At 42.3% G+C, this 19,799-nt stretch overlaps 1 protein-coding gene across 1 annotated transcript in view; it reads right to left on the bottom strand.

Annotated features, from left to right (window-relative positions):
- Positions 1 to 19,799, bottom strand: part of LOC126354417 (uncharacterized) — a 75,352-nt gene that overhangs the window by 5,661 nt on the left and 49,892 nt on the right. Inside the window, exon 2 of the mRNA XM_050004039.1 lies at positions 11,568 to 11,784. Coding sequence (XP_049859996.1) covers positions 11,568 to 11,784 — 217 coding nt within the window. The remainder of the gene's footprint in view (positions 1 to 11,567; positions 11,785 to 19,799) is intronic.

Below are 19,799 nucleotides of genomic sequence, written 5' to 3'. Positions count from 1 at the left end.
TGAGGCTTAAATCTTGTAAAGAAATGTAATAATGACACTAACTGTTAAAAGTCTTAACTTATCGTTAAATTAAGTAGTATTAGTTAGTAAGTAAAATGCATGTATGTGAAATGACATAGAAACTTACAAACAGTTTAAGATAAGATTTTTTGTCTGTTGTGGTCTTCAGTACCATGTCTATCACGGTGACGCTGTTTATGATAGTCCATTCCCTGCAAGCCTCTTAATCTCTGTATAGCTAGAGCAGATTACATGCATTTGAACTTGCTTACTGTAGTCAGGCTTTAGCCTCCCTCACCCCTTTCCTCCTCCTCCTCAACTCGCACTCCTCATGTCCCCCACCCACTATCCCCATCCTCAATCCACACACTTCCAGCAATACCTAATTAACTATTTCTTGGTGCCTAAGAACATGTCATATTCCTTCTTTTAGTAAACTTTGCCATAAATTTCTTCCCCCCCAAAAAGATTAGGCACACATTCATTAGTTATCCGGTCTACACAATCAATCTTTAGATTCTTCTGTAGTCCCACATATCAAAACTTCTATTTCTTCCCTACTGTTTATCATCTGCGCTTTGCTTACATGCAAGGGTACACTATTCACAAATACAATCAGAAAAGATAACCTAATACTTTAATTTACTTGCACATTAAATGTTAACATAATTATCGTTTTCAGAAAAGCTTTTCTTGGCATCGCAGTTCAACATTTTATACGAATGATACTTCTGCCATCATCAGTTTTTTATTTCCCAAATAACAGATCATCTACTACGTCCAGTGACTCATTTCCTAAAATAATCCCCTCAAAATCTATCTCCTTCTCTGTCTCCTATAGTTCATGTAATCGCATAAGGTCTACGCTTTTTCCTGATTTGGAACATTTATTTTATTTTAACATTGTGACTGTATGCCTTTCCTGTTGCCACATTCATCAGGTAACATAATGGAGGCATGATCTTTGTATGCGTCATGAAAATTTTGTTCTGCATGATTCTGCTTTTTAATCATTTGTGTACCATATTTTCTGAGGCAGAGACCAGGGAGCAGTACAGAATTCACACTATTGAGTGCAGAAAACTGCATAAAAACCACACTCATCCTGGCTGGTGTACCAGACAAATGGTCATTAATGTGCTGTGTGGGTAGAGGAGAACCTGTAATGTCCATTCAACAGATCTTCCAAGTCCAAAACGTAATTTTTTTCTCTCTTCTCCTTGAACTTTAACGACACTGACTGCAAAAAAAAAAAAAAGTGAATAACCCACAAGGCCTGGTCATAAATGGTTCAAATTGTTCTGAGCACTATGGGACTCAACTGCTGTGGTCATTAGTCCCTTAGAACTTAGAAGTACTTAAACCTAACTAACCTAAGGACATTACACACATCCATGCCCGAGGCAGGATTCGAACCTGCGACCGTAGCAGTCGCATGGTTCCGGACTGCGCGCCTAGAACCGCGAGACCACCGCAGCCGGCGCCTGGTCATATGTCAATGCAACTACGTATATGAACACACTATTGGCCGGTATGCAAATGATGAGAGTTGCAATTCTCTGTGACAGATAGGTCATCCACCAGATTGCATTAGGTTGCTCTTACCAGGTCTGGTAGGGTAAACAATGAGTTTGACCAGTGTCAGATGTTAAGTGATCACTGTGAATATATGGTGATGCTCCTTTTGTGTGTGAGGCAGTGTTAGCAGCAGCTCACAGAGTTTGAAATAAGCCCATTACGGGTCTCTGTATGGCCTGCTGATGGAATCATGCAATAAACAGGTTTTCTGTGTCATTTGATGGTAGAGTGGCCCGATTTCATCTGCACGGGAATATGAGGATAGGTACACTCATCATTAAGGTTTTGTGTATACCATGTCTGACCACCACAAGGAAGGATCGCCACATTGCACACCGAGCTCACCCTAGTCAATTCACATTTGTACCTGCCTGCTGGACTCTGTGCAGTATTCTGGTTCATTCTGCACCATTCATTGTAGACAGGTACCAGCAAGCTTAGGGAATTACCATCTCACACGTAGGCTGCTGTCCCCACAATACAAACAGCTGTGTTTGGATTGGTGCCATGACAGGGAAGCTTGGACTGCTGGTGAATGGTGTCACATTCTGTTAATAGTGGCCTGGGCTGAAGCACTGCATCAGCATTGACAATTTCTTATCTGCAGGTTCATATTACAGCTGAAACAATCGCATGTGTCAAATCATCATCAGCACTTCCTCATCTCCAAGGCCATTCCAAGACTCATGACATCAGCACATCATTTAATGGGGGGAGAGGAGGACCTGGGAGGGGATGGTCCACCATGGCCACTCAGCCACCCCCCCCCCCCCCCTGTCCTCCCCCAAGCCCCTGCACCCACCGCACTCTAATGCATAGCAAATGTCATGCAATGTGCATGCATGTTATTAGCATGAAGCACTCCCCACCCCAAGTGCCCCCACTCAGCAGCAAGTGACATGCAATTTGCATGTGTGTTGCCAGCATGAAGCACCTTCTTCACCGAGCAACTCCACGCTACAGCCAATGACATGGAAGCTCAGCTCCCCACCATTTGATCACTTTTTTCAGACTGATGTGCTTGCTTATGCATCATCATTTACTGTCCAGCATGTAGCGCCGGCATCAGCAGCAGCAGCCATCAGCTGGAAAGGAAACTATCAGTATGTATTATGTCAACTCATCTCTAATTATAATTATTATTATTATTACTATTATTACTAAGTGTATATGCTTCATTATGTGCTATTTGCTATTATTGTTACCGACTATGATCTGATGCTAGATGAGGGCATGAAGCTGTTTCCTTCAGCACCACAACAGCCACAGCCCACAGGATGTCTTCCTCACCTGCTGAACCTGTTGTTGTCTGACTATGCCATAGCACAGCCACAGCAGCAGCAGCAGTGTGAACGAAAGTCTAGCATAATACTGCTGTCCACCAATACACACAGTTTACCTGTGAGTGGGTGTAAACATGTGAACATAGATCTAGCACCTCACAGTAACTTTGATATGTTGATTGAAATAGAGAACATTCAACGTCTTGGTGGTAAGGTGCGGCATTCATGGCATGAGGAGCTATCTGTGTAGTATGATGGAGTTCAGAGAGAGAGAAATGATGTCTGAATACAATCCATCACATGCTCCTATTAAAATTAGCAAGTTAAAGGGAGAGTCCTCAATTGTTGATATGTATGAGTGGCCAGTTCTTGAGTTAAAATGTAAGTGTGAGAGCATATACATTAAACATTATAGTGTGGTACATTTAAGTGATCTATACAATGCTTTATCGATTGGTGTGGGCACATGCAAGAGGGGTGTTCTATTAATACGTCCAGTGTTTGTGCAATAAGACTGAAAATATAGCTCAAATACAGCAATTTATCAATACCTGTATTAATACCCTACCAGACTGTGTAAATGTTGAGCCCTTCACAATGGAGGTTGAATTTACTGAAGGAATGCTCATACATGCAAGTGCACTTATAGACTTGAATACAGCACAGGTTAAATTCAAAGCATATAAAAAGCAATTATTTGGACACTTATGTAAAGCTGAATGATTCTGTGTAGGTAAAAAATGTTCAATAAAATAAAATTGTTCTTATTTGCTCCCATATTGCAATGACTTTAATGGTGAAATGATAAAATAATAAGAACACAGATGAAACAAATTAACTCATGTTTTGTTATCAGAAACAACAAACTTTTCTTTTAAAGGAAACTGGTTTTATAAATTCAGAATTATTATTTTTTATTTACTTAACAGCAGCTAGTAACTACACAATATTTAGAGCAGTAGTGATATACTGTACTATGTCAGTAACGACAATTAAAAAAAAAAAAAAAAAAAAAAAAACACAGGAATTCCATAAGTGCAGAATGATTTTATTTACATAAGAGCTACTGATCAACTAAACAATGTTTCCAGCAACAGAAATGCATTACACTAAGAGAGAAGGAGAATTATTTTTTTATTTACAGTTTTTTCAGAGTATAGTGACTAGCAGCAGCAGGAGAAGAACCATGCACAGACACACACACACAACTATGACAAATGTTTCGTCTAACTATTCTATATGCACAACTATGACAAATGCTTCATCTATCTATTCCACACACCCACCCACTCACTCACCCACACACACACACACACACACACACACACACACACACACACACACACACACACACACACACACACACACACACAAAGAAACATACACACAAAATCACTCAAGCAAATAGTGTGAGTACAAGAGGGTCCCAGTTGCATCCACACAGATGAAGCATCTGTTGTCTTGATGCAAAATACAGACTTTCATTATCAGTGCAGTCAGCAGCTCATGGTCCTGTGTCTGAAAGACTATGTGCTTCACTATATGAAGCGATTCATCGTCAGCCAAAAGACACTCCGTATACTCTTCAATTGTGAGTGACTGTGAGGCTGCACAGTGCACATCCTTAGTACATCTCTGGATGGCACCTATGTCTACATAGTATGCATACATCTTTGATCTAAGCCCCACAAACTCCACAATCTGCGAGCCATTCGCCTCACCTTTCATCAGGCCCATAACCTTCTTATTCAGAGGTGTTATGCCTTAAGGGTTATCCACTGCATATCCAGACATGTAGAATTCCTTGGGGTTGCACCCAATTACTTCAAATTGAGTCCAGCCTTTCACCCTGTAGGTGAAACCATCTGTATCCATTTAAAGTAGTTTGACATCAGTGAAGTATGATTTATCGAACATGTAGTGTACTTGATACATGAAGTTTTGACAGGCATCCTGAACTCCACTGAAACCTTTGCATCTCCGAAGTGAATATTCCTTCATTGGAAATTGTGGCCCACTTAAAATTTGGCCTGGTGACAAATCTGTTGCACCATAACGTCTGTCCCAGTGGTACACTAAACGAATTTCATGCTGTTTCTAACATTCTCCATGGTTTTGTCATAAATGGAATTTTCGGTGTTTACAGCTACATACTCCCTCAAACAGTGACACTGCTTGAAGAAGACCTAGGGCTGATCCTGAGAAGTTGCATTTGTAGCCTGAGACAGTATTGGAGGTTTCTATAGTGTAGAATATATCTCTGCTTGTTCCTCAGAATTTTCATCAGTTTGGGAAGGGAACCATTTTACAGGGCACAGTGCCATGTCACTGTACTCGTTATCCAGTTTGGTGGGATATTTGAGATCTGCCTCCAGGACATATCCCATATCAGCATCAGCAGCCACATCATGGATCTTATCCTACAGTGCAATGATTTCATCCTTGGACAGCCTTTGGAACCCTCAAAATGACAGAACTTGTCTTTAGAGATCGTTTACATCCAAGTAAAGGATGTAAGTTAAATCGTTCTATTGCCTGTACTGTTCCTCACTCAATCCGGATTTATTCACCTTGGTGTGTCTGCGGATGCACTGGCAAAGTCCCCTGTAAATCCTATGCTTAAAAAAATAAAAAAATATCAACATCAGTCAACAGTTTAATGTTGATAGTGACTTTTTTAACAATGCATCCTATGAAAGCCCTGGCATGATGTAATAGAAGTCAAGATCCAGAGTGTATGTACCCAGACATACAGTTCACAATTTCCCAAAAATGTCCGTTAGCAAGTACACATCTGTCTCCATGTACAATTTAGCATTCCCTCTAAATCAAATATGTTAAACTTCTGCAGTACACTCACCACATGCCTGTACCATGCATCCCTTATGGCAGTGCCTGTGTATTTCTTACTGAATGTGGTCACATTGCATAACATGGTTTTGTTGGGTCTCTCCATTGAATCCAGGTATTCATAAGGGAAGAACCCCTTCTTTGCTCCAAAGTGACTATTCCTTCATTGAAGATTGTGGCCCACATCAAGAAATAGAGATCGAGTGATATGCGTATCCTCCCAACACATCATCTCAGCAAGATTCAGAAGACGTGCCTGCATAAATCATAAAGAATCCAAAAAGCAGAGTGATATTCTTGTCATGATTTACTTGGAGAATGACATGTACTTTTTCACTGTGTCAGGTATGATACTGACGTTATCATTTTTCCAACCCAAAATCACTGAACTGCTCAACAAGAAAGTCAACGTCATACTCTCTCAATTTATAGAAGAAGACAGGGATGTCTCATAGCAGTCTATACTTCAAGTTACACGCATTGAAGTTCCCTGTTAGATGACAGTGGTCTCTAAGTAAATTTTCCACTTTTCTATCCAATGGCAACCCACAAATACGACATTCAACTGCCTGCTTCAATGAGGCACCGTTCTCCTGTGAACTGGTCGTTGGAATGTTTTGCTATAAAGCCCAGTAACATCAGACATAAGCTTTTCGAGCTCAGAGGGTAACCATCTCGCAGGTTTATCCCTGGCATATTAGTCAAACCTTTTGCAAATGGAGTCATACAAGCACACAACTTGATAGGTTGCTGTGCAGTATCTGTCATTCTGTGAGAATGAGTGAGAAGCATTGGGATCATCTTCACATTGTTCCACAGGAACTAGTAAGCACTCAAAGACAGCATATATAACAAAGGGGCATTGTTATTGGTGGTGGGCGTTCTCAACCTCTAAGAATTTGTTATCCTCAGTAGGCATATCAACATGTATCAGTTCCTGGCTCAAGCAGTCAATCTGATGTTTTTCATCTGCTGTGCTCCTTTTAGGTCAAGGTGATGGAGGTGTCGATGACCACGCTCAACTTCTATGCAATTGGCTATATATTAGAGTGGCGGCATTTAGGGTGGAGGTGTGATGACAACATGCATGGAAGTTGCATGCCATTGTCTATAAACTAGAGTAGGAGTACAGAGTGCGGGGTGCATAGGTTTTGGGGTGTGGGGTCAGGATGGGTGGGAAGGGCATGCAGGGTGGGCCCTCCCTTCCAAGGGCACCCCATGTGATGATTCTGATGTCATGATTCCTGGAATGGCCTTGGAGATAAGGAAGTGCTGATGCTGATTTGACATATGCAGTTTTTTCAGCTGTAATATGATACTGCAGATAAGAAAGTCCTGATGCTGAAGCCAGCATTTTTGCCGAGGACATACGCTGCCACACTACTTGTGTTCAGCAATGACTCATGATTCAGCACTACCCTAGATGACCAATGTCGGCCAGTAAGGTGGCAACCTAGGGAGAAGTACCATTCTTGCAATGTTTTCGAGAAGCAGAGCGATTATACTCCTGTAGTCATAGTATAGTGAATCATTAATTATGACATCAGATCATAGCTGGCTGTGATTCAGGGAACATTGGTGACACAATGGTACATCAATGACAATCTGCATGCTCATGTGTTACCTCTAATGAGACAATATTGAGGTGTCATTTTTCAACAGTACAATGCTCATCAACACATGGCACGTGTGTCTGTAAGATGTGGGATTAGCTTGGATGTCATCTCCTTCCCATTGCCAACATCCAGGATATCAAAGACAATTTACAATAGCTGTAGTTTAGTTTGCCTCAGGAGAGGACACAACGGCTTCATGACACTCTTCTCAAATGAGTTAGTACGTGCATTCAGGAAGCAGGGTTGCAACAATATGTTGGATTCACACTGTGAAGTTCTTAGTAAATTTCATGTGATTTTGTATTCACTGAATGTACATCACATACACAACAACGCATGAAAATTCAATTCGTTTCCTTGGCATTTCTGGGTACTTCACTTTTTTGTCACGGAGTGTATAATGCACCATTTAGTTTCATACATTGTATGAAAACTGATCGTTACTGAAGAAAGTTGTAGGTTTATGTGTTGTAGTTCCTTTTCCTGTATCTTCCTCTAATAAGAATACTATCTTTCAAGATTCCTCTGCTGATTGATAGCACTTTTGGACTAGCATGCTGTATAATTTTCTCTCTTAGTCTTGTTGGGGTTTTTGCCTTTTATTTTGTCACAAATCTTCATTCCCATGCATTACGAAGTTCTGTGAAGAGCTGCAAGCAATGGGTTGGAAGCTTGAAGTTTTCTTTATTTGTAATACTGTACATATACTGGAAACTACAGACATGTATTCTTGCATGCATACAATCATAAGGGGGCGGAACGATGTACTGCAATAGCTTGTCCCGAGCATCTTGTGCCTTTTGTGGCAATTAAGCAATGAGTCTTGCAAGACCTGGAGAACATATTTCCACTTCATCATGTCCCATATATATTCAGTTGGCAAGAGATCTGCTGATCTTGGCCAGAGCTGTTGTTGTACACCACTTACACCATGTAAATAGTCTTCACAGGTGTGCCACCGGATGATGTTCTGCAAATCACACAATATTTCTTCGGAGCATCTGTCCAACATCATCAGGTGGTTGAACCTCACTGGTGGCTAGGTATGACTGACAAGGTCCACATGTCGACGCTGCTGTATATAGAGCATGTGCATGAAGATTGTGCAGGCCCTGAACAATGCATGCACCGAAATTTTCAGATATATGGTGCCAGACTCAAACGCCCTCTTCCGGGAAACACAGAGCAGCCGTTCTTTGCATGTGCTGACGCTGTGTTTGCTAACAGGCATCCAAAGTTATGATGGGTCTATTATCGAAAGCTCTTTGCTGATGTTCATTGTAACATTCTTGTACTGTGCAACATGTCTGACCTATATATGCTGCCCCACACTGACATGGAATCTTGTACACACCATGTTTCCTCAGACTGAGACCATCCTTAATCGAACCTAACAGGTTCCTCAGTTTTTCAGATGGTCGGAAAACACATTTGATGTCATATCTTTCGAGGACTCTTCCAGTTCTTGATGACATGGCACCAAAGTATGGCCAGAAAGCCAAGGTGGTGGGTGTCTTCGTATCTTCTTTCTGCTCTGCTCTCTGAGAAGAGACCAAGACATTGTAATCCTACCTGCTGACAAAGGAAACGCTACCGTTCTCCTCTCACACACAGAATATAACAGCAAGATGTACAAACTGCTCAAAGATCCTGCATACAGCAAATTGAAAAGTAATCCGATGTGTAGGATCCAGAGGGAGACTTTGGAACTCATCAGGAAGAGTTCGATTCCAGTGCAAGCCGATAAGGGTTTACCTCAACAAGCTGCAGTTCCTCCTAGACTCTATGGCCTACCCAAGATCCATAAGAATGGGGTGCCTATGCGCCCTATCATGAGAAACATTGGAGCACCTACTTATTTTGTTGCCAAATAGCGGACGTCACTATTGGGACCTCTCGTAGGCAAGTGCGACCATCATATTTGCAACTCTGAGTATTTCATAGGTCGCTTGACAACTCTTAGTCTGCAGTCATCGGATCTCTTAGTAAGTTTCGATGTTTTGTCTTTATTTACAAAGGTGCCCTTGCAGGACTCTTTAGAGCTCATTAGTAACAAGTTTGAGGAGGACATAGTGGCACTATTTAAACATGTGCTTACTTCAACGTACTTCTTATTACAAGACCAATATTCTGAACAAGTGGATGGTGTCACCATGGGGAGCCCTCTTTCTCCTGTGATGGCCAGTTATTTTATGGAGGACTTTGAAGATAAAGCACTACAGTCAGCCACTCTCAAACCCTCTTGTTTTCTGTGGTATGTTGACAATACATTTGTGGTGTGGTCACACAGACTTGATACTCTATCTACGTTTCTTCAACATTTAAACTCGCTCCATCCAAATATTAACTTCACTATGGAAGCGGAGAAAGATGGCACTTTACCTTTTCTTGTTGTGTTGGTACAAAGGAAAGCAGATGGAACCTTGGGACGCAGTGTATACCGCAAGCCAACACATACAGATCTATATTTGCAGGCCATAAGCTGCCATCATCCAGCACAATGTGGTAGTGCATTACGTACGCTAGTTCATAGAGCACATGTGGTATCTGACTCTGAAAGCCTGCTGAGTGAGATGCAACATTTGAAGACAGTCTTCCATCAAAATGGTTATTCTGGGAGACAGATACGTAATGCATTCAGCCCCAAGCGAGTTCAATCTATGGAGCAGAAAGAAGATACGAAGACACCCATCACCTTGGCCTGCTTGCCGTACTTTGGTGCCATGTCATCAAGAATCGAAAGAGTCCTTGAAAGATATGACATCAAGTGTGTTTTCCAACCATCTGAAAAACTGAGGAACCTGTTAGGTTCGGTTAAGGATGATCTCGGTCTGAAGAAACGTGGTGTGTACAAGATTCCGTGTCAGTGTGGGGCAGCATATATATGTCAGACATGTCGCACAGTACAAGAACGTTGCGATGAACATCAGCGTCATACCCACCTACCACATCTGGAGAAGTCGGCAATTGTAGAACACTGTCTGAACACAGGATTTCACATGATTTATGAAAAGACGGAAGTTTTATTCCCAGCATCCCCTTTCTGGGATTGTGTCATTAAGGAAGCAATACATATCCGCACAGCTGATAACCTTTATCAACAGGGATGCAGGATTTCAATTGAGTACAGCCCAGAACCCTGCATTGGCTGCTGTTAAATCACGACAAGAAAACAAAGAGCTTTCGATAATAGACCCATAAAAACTTTGGCTGCATGTTAATAAACACAGCATCAGTACATGCAAAGAACGTCTGCTCTGTGTTTCCCGGAAGAGGGCAAGTCTGGCACCATATATCTGAAAATTTCGGTGCATGCGTTGTTCAGCAAGTGCGCAATCTTCATACGCATACTCTATATACAGCAGTGTCGACATGTGGACCTTATCAGGCGTACCTAGCCACCACCAAAGTTCAACCACCTGATTATGTCGGACAGTTGCTCTGAAGAAATATTGTGGGATTTGTACAATGTTGTCTGGTGGCACACCCGTGAAGACTATTTAAGACATATCCTTCGGGAAAGCCTGAATGTTGCAATGTAGCAGCCCTTTGTGGATGTCCACCACCTCCACATTAAAGAAATGGCATTAGCATTTGGATGACAGCCAATGCTATTATTTTACCCTACAGAAACACCAAATTTGACTATTGTGACTGATGACACCCCACACCAAGAAGCCTCATACATGACCTATTTGTTGTGGGAAAGTGCGCCCTGGAACAGACCTCTGGAAGAGGCATGTGATCTTAACCCTGATGACATAGGAGGTGCAATAATTGATGGATTTCGTCCCTGGATGGTGTTCGGTAGGCCACCATTGCTTACACAATGCATCGATCTTGCAATTTTGATAATAAACCACATAAACAACATTGTGATACAGAAAGCATCTTTTGCAGTGCGTTAGACTGGAGTTGGGTGAGAATCTCCATGATGCATTTGTGCTTTCTAAATTAAGTTGTAATGAAACATGTTCATCTTCTTTCTATCTTTTCTATTTCCTCTTCCAACCCCACCCTGTCCAGACCTCAGACTGATAAGCTATATTCATATATTAATCGAACTTCCTGAGGATTCTTCCAAACAATCTCAGTCTGGCATCTGCCTTACCTTTAACTAGTTTTATGTGGTCATTCCACTTTCAGTTGTTACATATGCATATCCCTAGATATTTTATGTATGTAACTTCTTCCATCATAAAGAAAGAAAGAGAGAGAGAGAGAGAGTATGTAAATTAACCTGGTTGCAGGTAGCTTGACAACTCTTTTCTCTGATAATGGTAAACCATCTTTAAATTCTTGCCACTTGTTTGCTAACTCGTGGTTCAAAGAGAAGGTTAACCTCTTAATTTCTTCTTCTTCTAACTGTTGCTTCTGACCAAGAGGTAAAATATCAGAAGTTTGTGTGTCTTGATATGAAGGAATATGGTGGTGAAAAAGTGCTTCTGCAAAGTAAGCTGCAATAAAGAACTCTGTGTTAAAACTAAGTCCAATGAAAATTCTGTACAGTTAAACAGTATAAACTAATGCTAAAATTTAAAGAAGTTATGTTATTTATTTCATTAAATGTAACTCTCAAAAGAGTAGATGTGAATAAAAATTTAAAACCTGCCATAGAGTGCAGTGTCTTGTTGAGTTGAAATAGTACTATGATCAGTAAAGTCTTCTTGAACACCAATAATTTCTGCTAACACTTGTTCACCTCCTAAAATGTGAGAGGCATACATGCTAGCCCAGACCACAGAATAATCTTTTAATTTCTCCTTTGTTGTCTGGGATGGTAGAGTCACTTTATCTGCACATTGCAGGTGGTAGCTGTATCTCCTGCAGCAGTTCTTAGCAGCTCTGACATCATACTAGATTCTACACAAGCATTTTAGTCACCAGAAAGGAAAGTGAAGTAATTGTTCAGCACATGTGATAGACAAGATTAGAAGGCACATGATAATGCATTTTTTCGAAACATTTTGTTTAACTAAATCTCCAACAGGAAAAATACAACGAATCATGATTTTTACTGTTTTCGTTATTTTACTCTAAAGTTTGGCTTGTATTTAATGAATGATACTGAATCTGAAACTCCAATAATTATAGGAATCTCGCTTCTGGAGATCTTGATAACTGATTTGTAATTCCCCCTTATAACTTTGTGTTGAAGGTATAATTTATTTCTAGAGGTCTGTAACAGACTTCGTACATCACAACCCAGCAACACAGAGCTACTGCTTTCATAATACTGTAATAAGCAGCTTTCACGAACACCAAGCATTCTTCATGTCCTTACTTGTTTGCTTTTGGTTGCAGTATCCTGTTTTAATGTTTTAATTAATCAAGATAATGTAATTACTGCGTCTAAATACTTAGGAATAGTTACTGCTTACTGCAACGATATGAGTTTGTAACATTTCTTACACCAGACTGGTAATAATTAAAATGATCAGTTCTTCCTTTTAGGAATGAGTCTCCAAATATTTCTTTTGTGCTTGCGTACTACCTCTGACATAAGACAACATATCTTTCACTACTTTCTGAAGAAGGAAAATATTTGAATTACAGCACGCTTGATATGCATTAAGGGTACCTATTTTACCGTTCTCACAGTCGACTGCATAAGTTGGCTAAACATTCTTCAGAATTTCTCCATTCTTCTTCTTCTTCTAGTGCATTCATTCATTGCATCGAAGAAAAAAAAATTAGGACATGGAGATTTGGACTCTCCATTTTCAGTTAACACCTCTACAATTCAGACCACTATGCCATGAGAAGTAGACATAAGTGTCATCTCCTTGAATACACGATTTCATAAACTTGTGGTAGTTCTGTGGTATTAATCTACTTTCCAATACAAATCTACAATTTAACTACTCTAGTGGAATTTTAAGCTCTGTTTCTTAAAATTAATAATGAATTAAACGAGGTCCACCTTTTTGCATGTGCACAACTATTGTTTCGATTTAACACCAAAATATGTTTCACCATAATTGTGACATCTTGAATATTTATTATTCCTGAAATACGTACATATAGATTTTATGAGTTAGGAAATATATTACAACAAATTTCTTGATGTTTAAAATATGTATGTCTTTTACCTTTTATTTATGTTGTGTGTGCCTTGTCGCAAGGGTTGCCTCTTGTCCTGATGTTGTAGGTATCAATCCTGCTTTTCTGTAAGTGTCCCCTGTCTGTAAATGAGTCTCTACTCTTTTGGTTTTCTTTTACGGTTTTACTTTTTTATATCATATTGCATAATTTTTTCTTATGTTTATCATCTTATTCTTGTTAGCCAAAGCCAATATGTGAAACTTACATGAGAGAGCAACAGAACAATGGGTTTAAAAGCCAATTGATTCACTGCCTTGTTGTCATGATAATGTTGAAGAGACAGCTGTATTTCTGGAGTGACCAAATGAAGGAGTATCGATATGTTTTATATTTTCGCTGTTCTGCAAGGGCAAAATATTATTAAATACTACGCTAATTTTAGGGTTTCCTGAAGTCCAATTCATATCACTAGATTAAATGGACACAAAATTGCAGTCTCAGTGAGTGTAGTGATGACAATTATGGCTCTATAAGTTGTAGCTCCAGTCCCACTGATTTTAAGCATTGTCTATGATTTTGCTGTGAAGATAAAAATTGGCGAACATTAGTAGGAATGTCACATTTAATATATTAAGTGCTACCTTTTGTCTGAAATGCTACAGCTTCTAGGTCAGCATGAAGTGTGCTATGGGTTTTGTTGTGTGATTATGTGAGTATCAAAACTGTGATTTAAGTGACTGTATCTTTTGACTGCATTGAATTTTATGCACCAAAATGGGACTATAGCCCTCACTACATGACATATATTTCAACTCGATACCTTGATTCATTTCAGAGAAAAAGGGGCCTTAAGAGACAAACAGACAGACAGACATACATACTGAATGTACAATGAAACTCCAATTGTGAGAAAACAAGGAATAAATGTGACGAACTACAAACTGCAGGAAAGATTAAAAATATCCACCACCACCACAGATAAATTTAATGAAACAGGCATGCATCAGTTAAGCAGCACAAAAATCTGTGATTTCATATATCTCTGTCAGACATGTAGAAGTTTCAAAATACCAACAGGAAGAAGATGCTGTGATATGTAAATGATTAGCTTTTCAGAGCATTCACACAAGGATGGTGATGGTGGCGACACCTACAACGTGCTGACATGAGGAAAGTTTTCAACCGATTTCTCATACACAAACAGCAGTTGACCGGCGTTGCCTGGTGAAAGGCCTCCCAAAGGCCTCACACTAAAGTTCCCATCTCTGGCTGCAATCCTTCTTTCCATCAGTCCTTATACCAGTTCCAAACTGCACAATCCATAGCCCTCACCCACCTAATGCTTCACCTATACATCGATTCGGCCAACGAACACACCCGTCAACTCCTATCCCAAATCAAAGTCCTCAATCTTTCCTCTCCCACATCCACACCGGCTGTTCATAGCATCCTCCTACAGGCCAACCGCAAATTAGAACAGCATGCCACCCTCCACCTCAAAAAAACTATCCAATCTCCTGCATTCCCACCTCCAGAAAGGCAACTCACTCACCCTCCACAACCTTTCCAACAAACCTCAACCTCCTCTCATTGCACACAGACCCAGTCTCTCCCATTTACTCAATCTCCCACTTCCAGCTCCACTCCCCTCAACACCTCAAAATTCTAGTCAACACAATCTGGGACCACACCACCCCAATTCAGTAGTTAACCTTTCTTCCAAACCTCTCTCCCAATCCAAAACCTCTGTCCTATCCAAAGGCCTCACCTTCAGCTCCACTCCCAGATTCAACCAAACTGCCCTTGTCAAGGATTTACTGTCCTACACTCATAGTCTCTGCTGGAAATATCCTGATCCCACTCCTAATGATCCAACTCCCCAAGACACTATCCAAATTGAACCCTGCCTGGAACAGTTCTGTCCTCCATCACAGCGGGACCCACCTCCTCTTCCTCAAAAACACCCTCTCCAAACCTTCCAGGAATTTCTCACTTCCAGCCTTGCCTCTCAATCTTTCTTAAAAAAACTTAATCCTACTCCCAACATCACCACAGCCGAAGCCCAGGCTATCAGTGATCTGAAAGCTCACCAATCCATCATTCTTCCGGCTGACAAGGATTCCACGACCGTGGTACTTGATCATAGGGAGTATGTGGCTGAGGGACTGCGTCAGCTTTCAGACAACTCTACATATAAAGTTTACCAAGGCAACCCCATTCCTGATGTCCAGGCAGAGCTTCAAGGAATCCTCAGAACCTTAGGCCCCCTACAAAACTTTTCACCTGACTCCATCAAACTCCTGACCCCACCGTCACCTTGCACTCCTGCCTTCTACCTACTTCCTAAAATTCACAAACCCAAACATCCCAGCCGACCCATTGTAGCTGGTTACCAAGCACCCACAGAACGTATCTCTGCCTACGGATCAACACCTTCAACCCATTACATGCAGTCTCCCATCCTTCATCAAAGATACCAACCACTTTCTCGAACACCTGGAATCCTTACCCAGTGTGTTATCCCCGGATACCATCCTTGTAACCATTGATGCCACTTCCCTATACACAAATAGCCCGCACGTCCAGGGCCTCGCTGCAATGTAGCACTTCCTTTCATGCCGATCACCTGCCACCCTACCTAAAACCTCTTTCCTCGTCACCTTAGCCAGCTTCATCCTGACCCAGAACTTCTTCACTTTTGAAGGCCAGACATACCAACAATTAAAGGGAACAGCCATTGGTACCAGGATGGCCCCCTCATATGCCAACCTATTTATGGGTCGCTTAGAGGAAGCCTTCTTGGTTAACCAAGCCTGCCAACCCAAAGTTTGGTACAGATTTATTGACGACATCTTCATGATCTGGACTCACAGTGAAGAACAACTCCTGAATTTCCTCTCCAACCTCAACTCCTTTGGTTCCATCAGATTCACCTGGTCCTACTCCAAATCCCATGCCACTATCCTTGACGATGACCTCCATCTGTCCAATGGCCAGCTTCACACATCCGTCCACATCAAACCCACCAACAAGCAACAGTACCTCCATTATGACAGCTGCCACCCATTCCATATCAAGCGGTCCCTTCCCTACAGCCTAGGCCTTCATGGCAAACGAACCTGCTCCAGTCCTGAATCCCTGAACCATTACACCAAGAACCTGAAAACAGCTTTCACATCCCGCAACTACCCTCCCCACCTGGTACAGAAGTAAATAACCAGAGCCACTTCCTCATCCCCTCAAACCCAGAACCTCTCACAGAAGAACCCTAAAAGTGCCCCATTTGTGTCAGGATACTTCCCGGGACTGGATCAGACTCTGAATGTGGCTCTCCAGCAGGGATACGACTTCCTAAAATCCTGCCCCGAAATGAGATCCATCCTTCATGAAATCCTCCCCACTCCACCAAGAGTGTCTTTCCGCCATCCACCTAACCTTCGTAACCTCTTGGTTCATCCCTATGAAATCCCCAAACCACTTTCCCTGCCCTCTGGCTCCTACCCTTGTAACCACCCCCGGTGTAAAACCATTCCTATGTACCCTCCCACCACCACCTACTCCAGTCCTGTAACCCGGAAGGTGTACACGATCAAAGGCAGAGCCACGTGTGAGAGCACCCACATGATTTACCAACTGACCTGCCTACACTGTGATGCTTTCTATGTGGGAATGACCAACAACAAACAGTCCATTCGCATGAATGGACACAGGCAGACAGTGTTTGTTGGTAATGAGGATCACCCTGTTGCTAAACATGCCTTGGTGCACGGCCAGCACATCTTGGCACAGTGATACACCGTCCAGGTTATCTGGATACTTCCCACCAACACCAACCTATCCGAACTCCGGAGATGGGAACTCGCCCTTCAGTATATCCTCTCTTCTCGATATCCGCCAGGCTTCAACCTCCACTAATTTCAAGTTGCCGCTGCTCATACCTCACCTGTCTTTCAACAACTTCTTTGTCTCTCTACTTCCGCCTTGACTGACATCTCTGCCTGAACTCTTTGCCTTTACAAATGTCTGCTTGTGTCTATGTACGTGCGGACGGATATGTGTGTGTGTGTGCGAGTGTGCACCTGTCCTTTTTTCCCCCTAAGGTAAGTCTTTCTGCTCCCGGGATTGGAATGACTCCATACCCTCTCCCTTACAACCCACACCCTTTCGTCTTTCCCTCTCCTTCCCTCTTTCCTGAAGAAGCAACCGTTGGTTGCGAAAGCTAGAAATTTTGTGTGTGTGTTTGTGTGTTATTTTATTCTGCCTGTCTACCAGTGCTTTCCCGCTTGGTAAGTCTTGGAATCTTTGTTTTTAATATATTCTTCCCATGTGGAAGTTTCTTTCTATTTTATTTACATCATATATGTACACACACACACACACACACACACACACACACACACACACACACACATATATATATATATATATATATATATATATATATATATATATATATATATATATATAATAGAAAGAAACTTCCACATGGGAAAAATATATTAAAAACAAAGATTCCAAGACTTACCAAGCGGGAAAGCGCCGGCAGACAGGCACATGAACAAAACACACAAACACACACACAGAATTACGAGCTTTCGCAACTGGCAGTTGCTTCGTCAGGAAAGAGGGAAGGAGAGGGAAAGATGAAAGGATGTGGGTTTTAAGGGAGAGGGTAAGGAGTCATTCCAATCCCGGGAGCGGAAAGACTTCCCTTAGGGGAAAAAAAGGACAGGTGTACACTCGCACACACACACACACACACACACACATATCCATCCGCACATACACAGACACAAGCAGACATATTTAAAGGCAAAGAGTAAGGGCAGAGACCGTGCGGTGTATGTACGGATGGATATGTGTGTGTGTGTGTGTGTGGGTGCGAGTGTACACCTGTCCATTTTTTCCCCTAAGGGAAGTCTTTCCGCTCCCGGGATTGGAATGACTCCTTACCCTCTCCCTTAAAACCCACATCCTTTCATTTTTCCCTCTCCTTCCCTCTTTCCTGACAAAGCAACTGCCAGTTGCGAAAGCTCGTAATTCTGTGTGTGTGTTTGTGTGTTTTGTTCATGTGCCTGTCTGCCGGCGCTTTCCCGCTTGGTAAGTCTTGGAATCTTTGTTTTTAATATATATATATATATATATATATATATATATATATATATATATATATATATATATATTCCACATGGGAAAAATATATTAAAAACAAAGATTCCAAGACTTACCAAGCGGGAGAGTGCTGGTAGACAGGCACAATAAATAAAACACACAAACACACACACAGAATTTCTAGCTTTCGCAACCGACGGTTGCTTCTTCAGGAAAGAGGGAAGGAGAGGGAAAGACGAAAGGATGTGGGTTTTAAGGGAGAGGGTAAGGAGTCATTCCAATCCCGGGAGCGGAAAGACTTACCTTAGGGGGAAAAAAGGATAGGTATATACTTGCGCACACACACACACACACACACACACACACACACATATCCATCCATACATACTGGGGTCGTTGTAGGGATGTTGTGAGGTTGACATGGTATTAGAAGGTGGAGAGGGTAACATGAGGTTAAAGTATATATATGCACTCCTGGAAATTGAAATAAGAACACCGTGAATTCATTGTCCCAAACATGCACAATGGGAGACAGATCCGGAGATCTTGCCAGGGTAGTTGACTTACACCTTCTAGAGCACGTTGGGTGGCACGGGATACATGGGGACGTGCATTGTCCTGTTGGAAGAGCAAGTTCCCTTGCCGGTCTAGGAATGGTAGAACAATGGGTTCGATGACCGTTTGGATGTACCGTGCACTATTAAGTGTCCCCTCGATGATCACCAGAGGTGTACGGCCAGTGTAGGAGATCGCTCCCCACACCATGATGCCGGGTGTTGGCCCTGTGTGCCTTGGTAGTATGCAGTCCTGATTGTGGCGCTCACCTGCACGGCGCCAAACACGCATACGACCATCATTGGCACCAAGGCAGAAGCGACTCTCATCGCTGAAGACGACATGTCTCCATTCGTCCCTCCATTCACGCCTGTCGCGACACCACTGGAGGCGGGCTGCACGATGTTGGGGTGTCAGCGGAAGACGGCCTAACGGTGTGCGGGACCGTAGCCCAGCTTCATGGAGACGGTTGCGAATGGTCCTCGCCGATACCCCAGGAGCAACAGTGTCCCTAATTTGCTGGGAAGTGGCAGTGCGGTCCCCTACGGCACTGCGTAAGATCCTACGGTCTTGGCGTGCATCCGTGCGTTGCTGCGGTCCGGTCCCAGGTCGACGGGCACATGCACCTTCTGCCGACCACTGGCGACAACATTGTTGTACTGTGGAGACCTCACGCCCCACGTGTTGAGCAATTCGGCGGTACGTCCACCCCGCCTCCCACATGCCCACTATATGCCCTCACTCAAAGTCCGTCAACTGC

This window comes from Schistocerca gregaria, chromosome 3 (assembly GCF_023897955.1).
Source record: "Schistocerca gregaria isolate iqSchGreg1 chromosome 3, iqSchGreg1.2, whole genome shotgun sequence".
Taxonomy (NCBI): Eukaryota; Metazoa; Arthropoda; class Insecta; order Orthoptera; family Acrididae; genus Schistocerca; species Schistocerca gregaria.
Note: the sequence above shows the minus strand (reverse complement) of the source record. Positions and strands in the feature narration are given on the sequence as shown.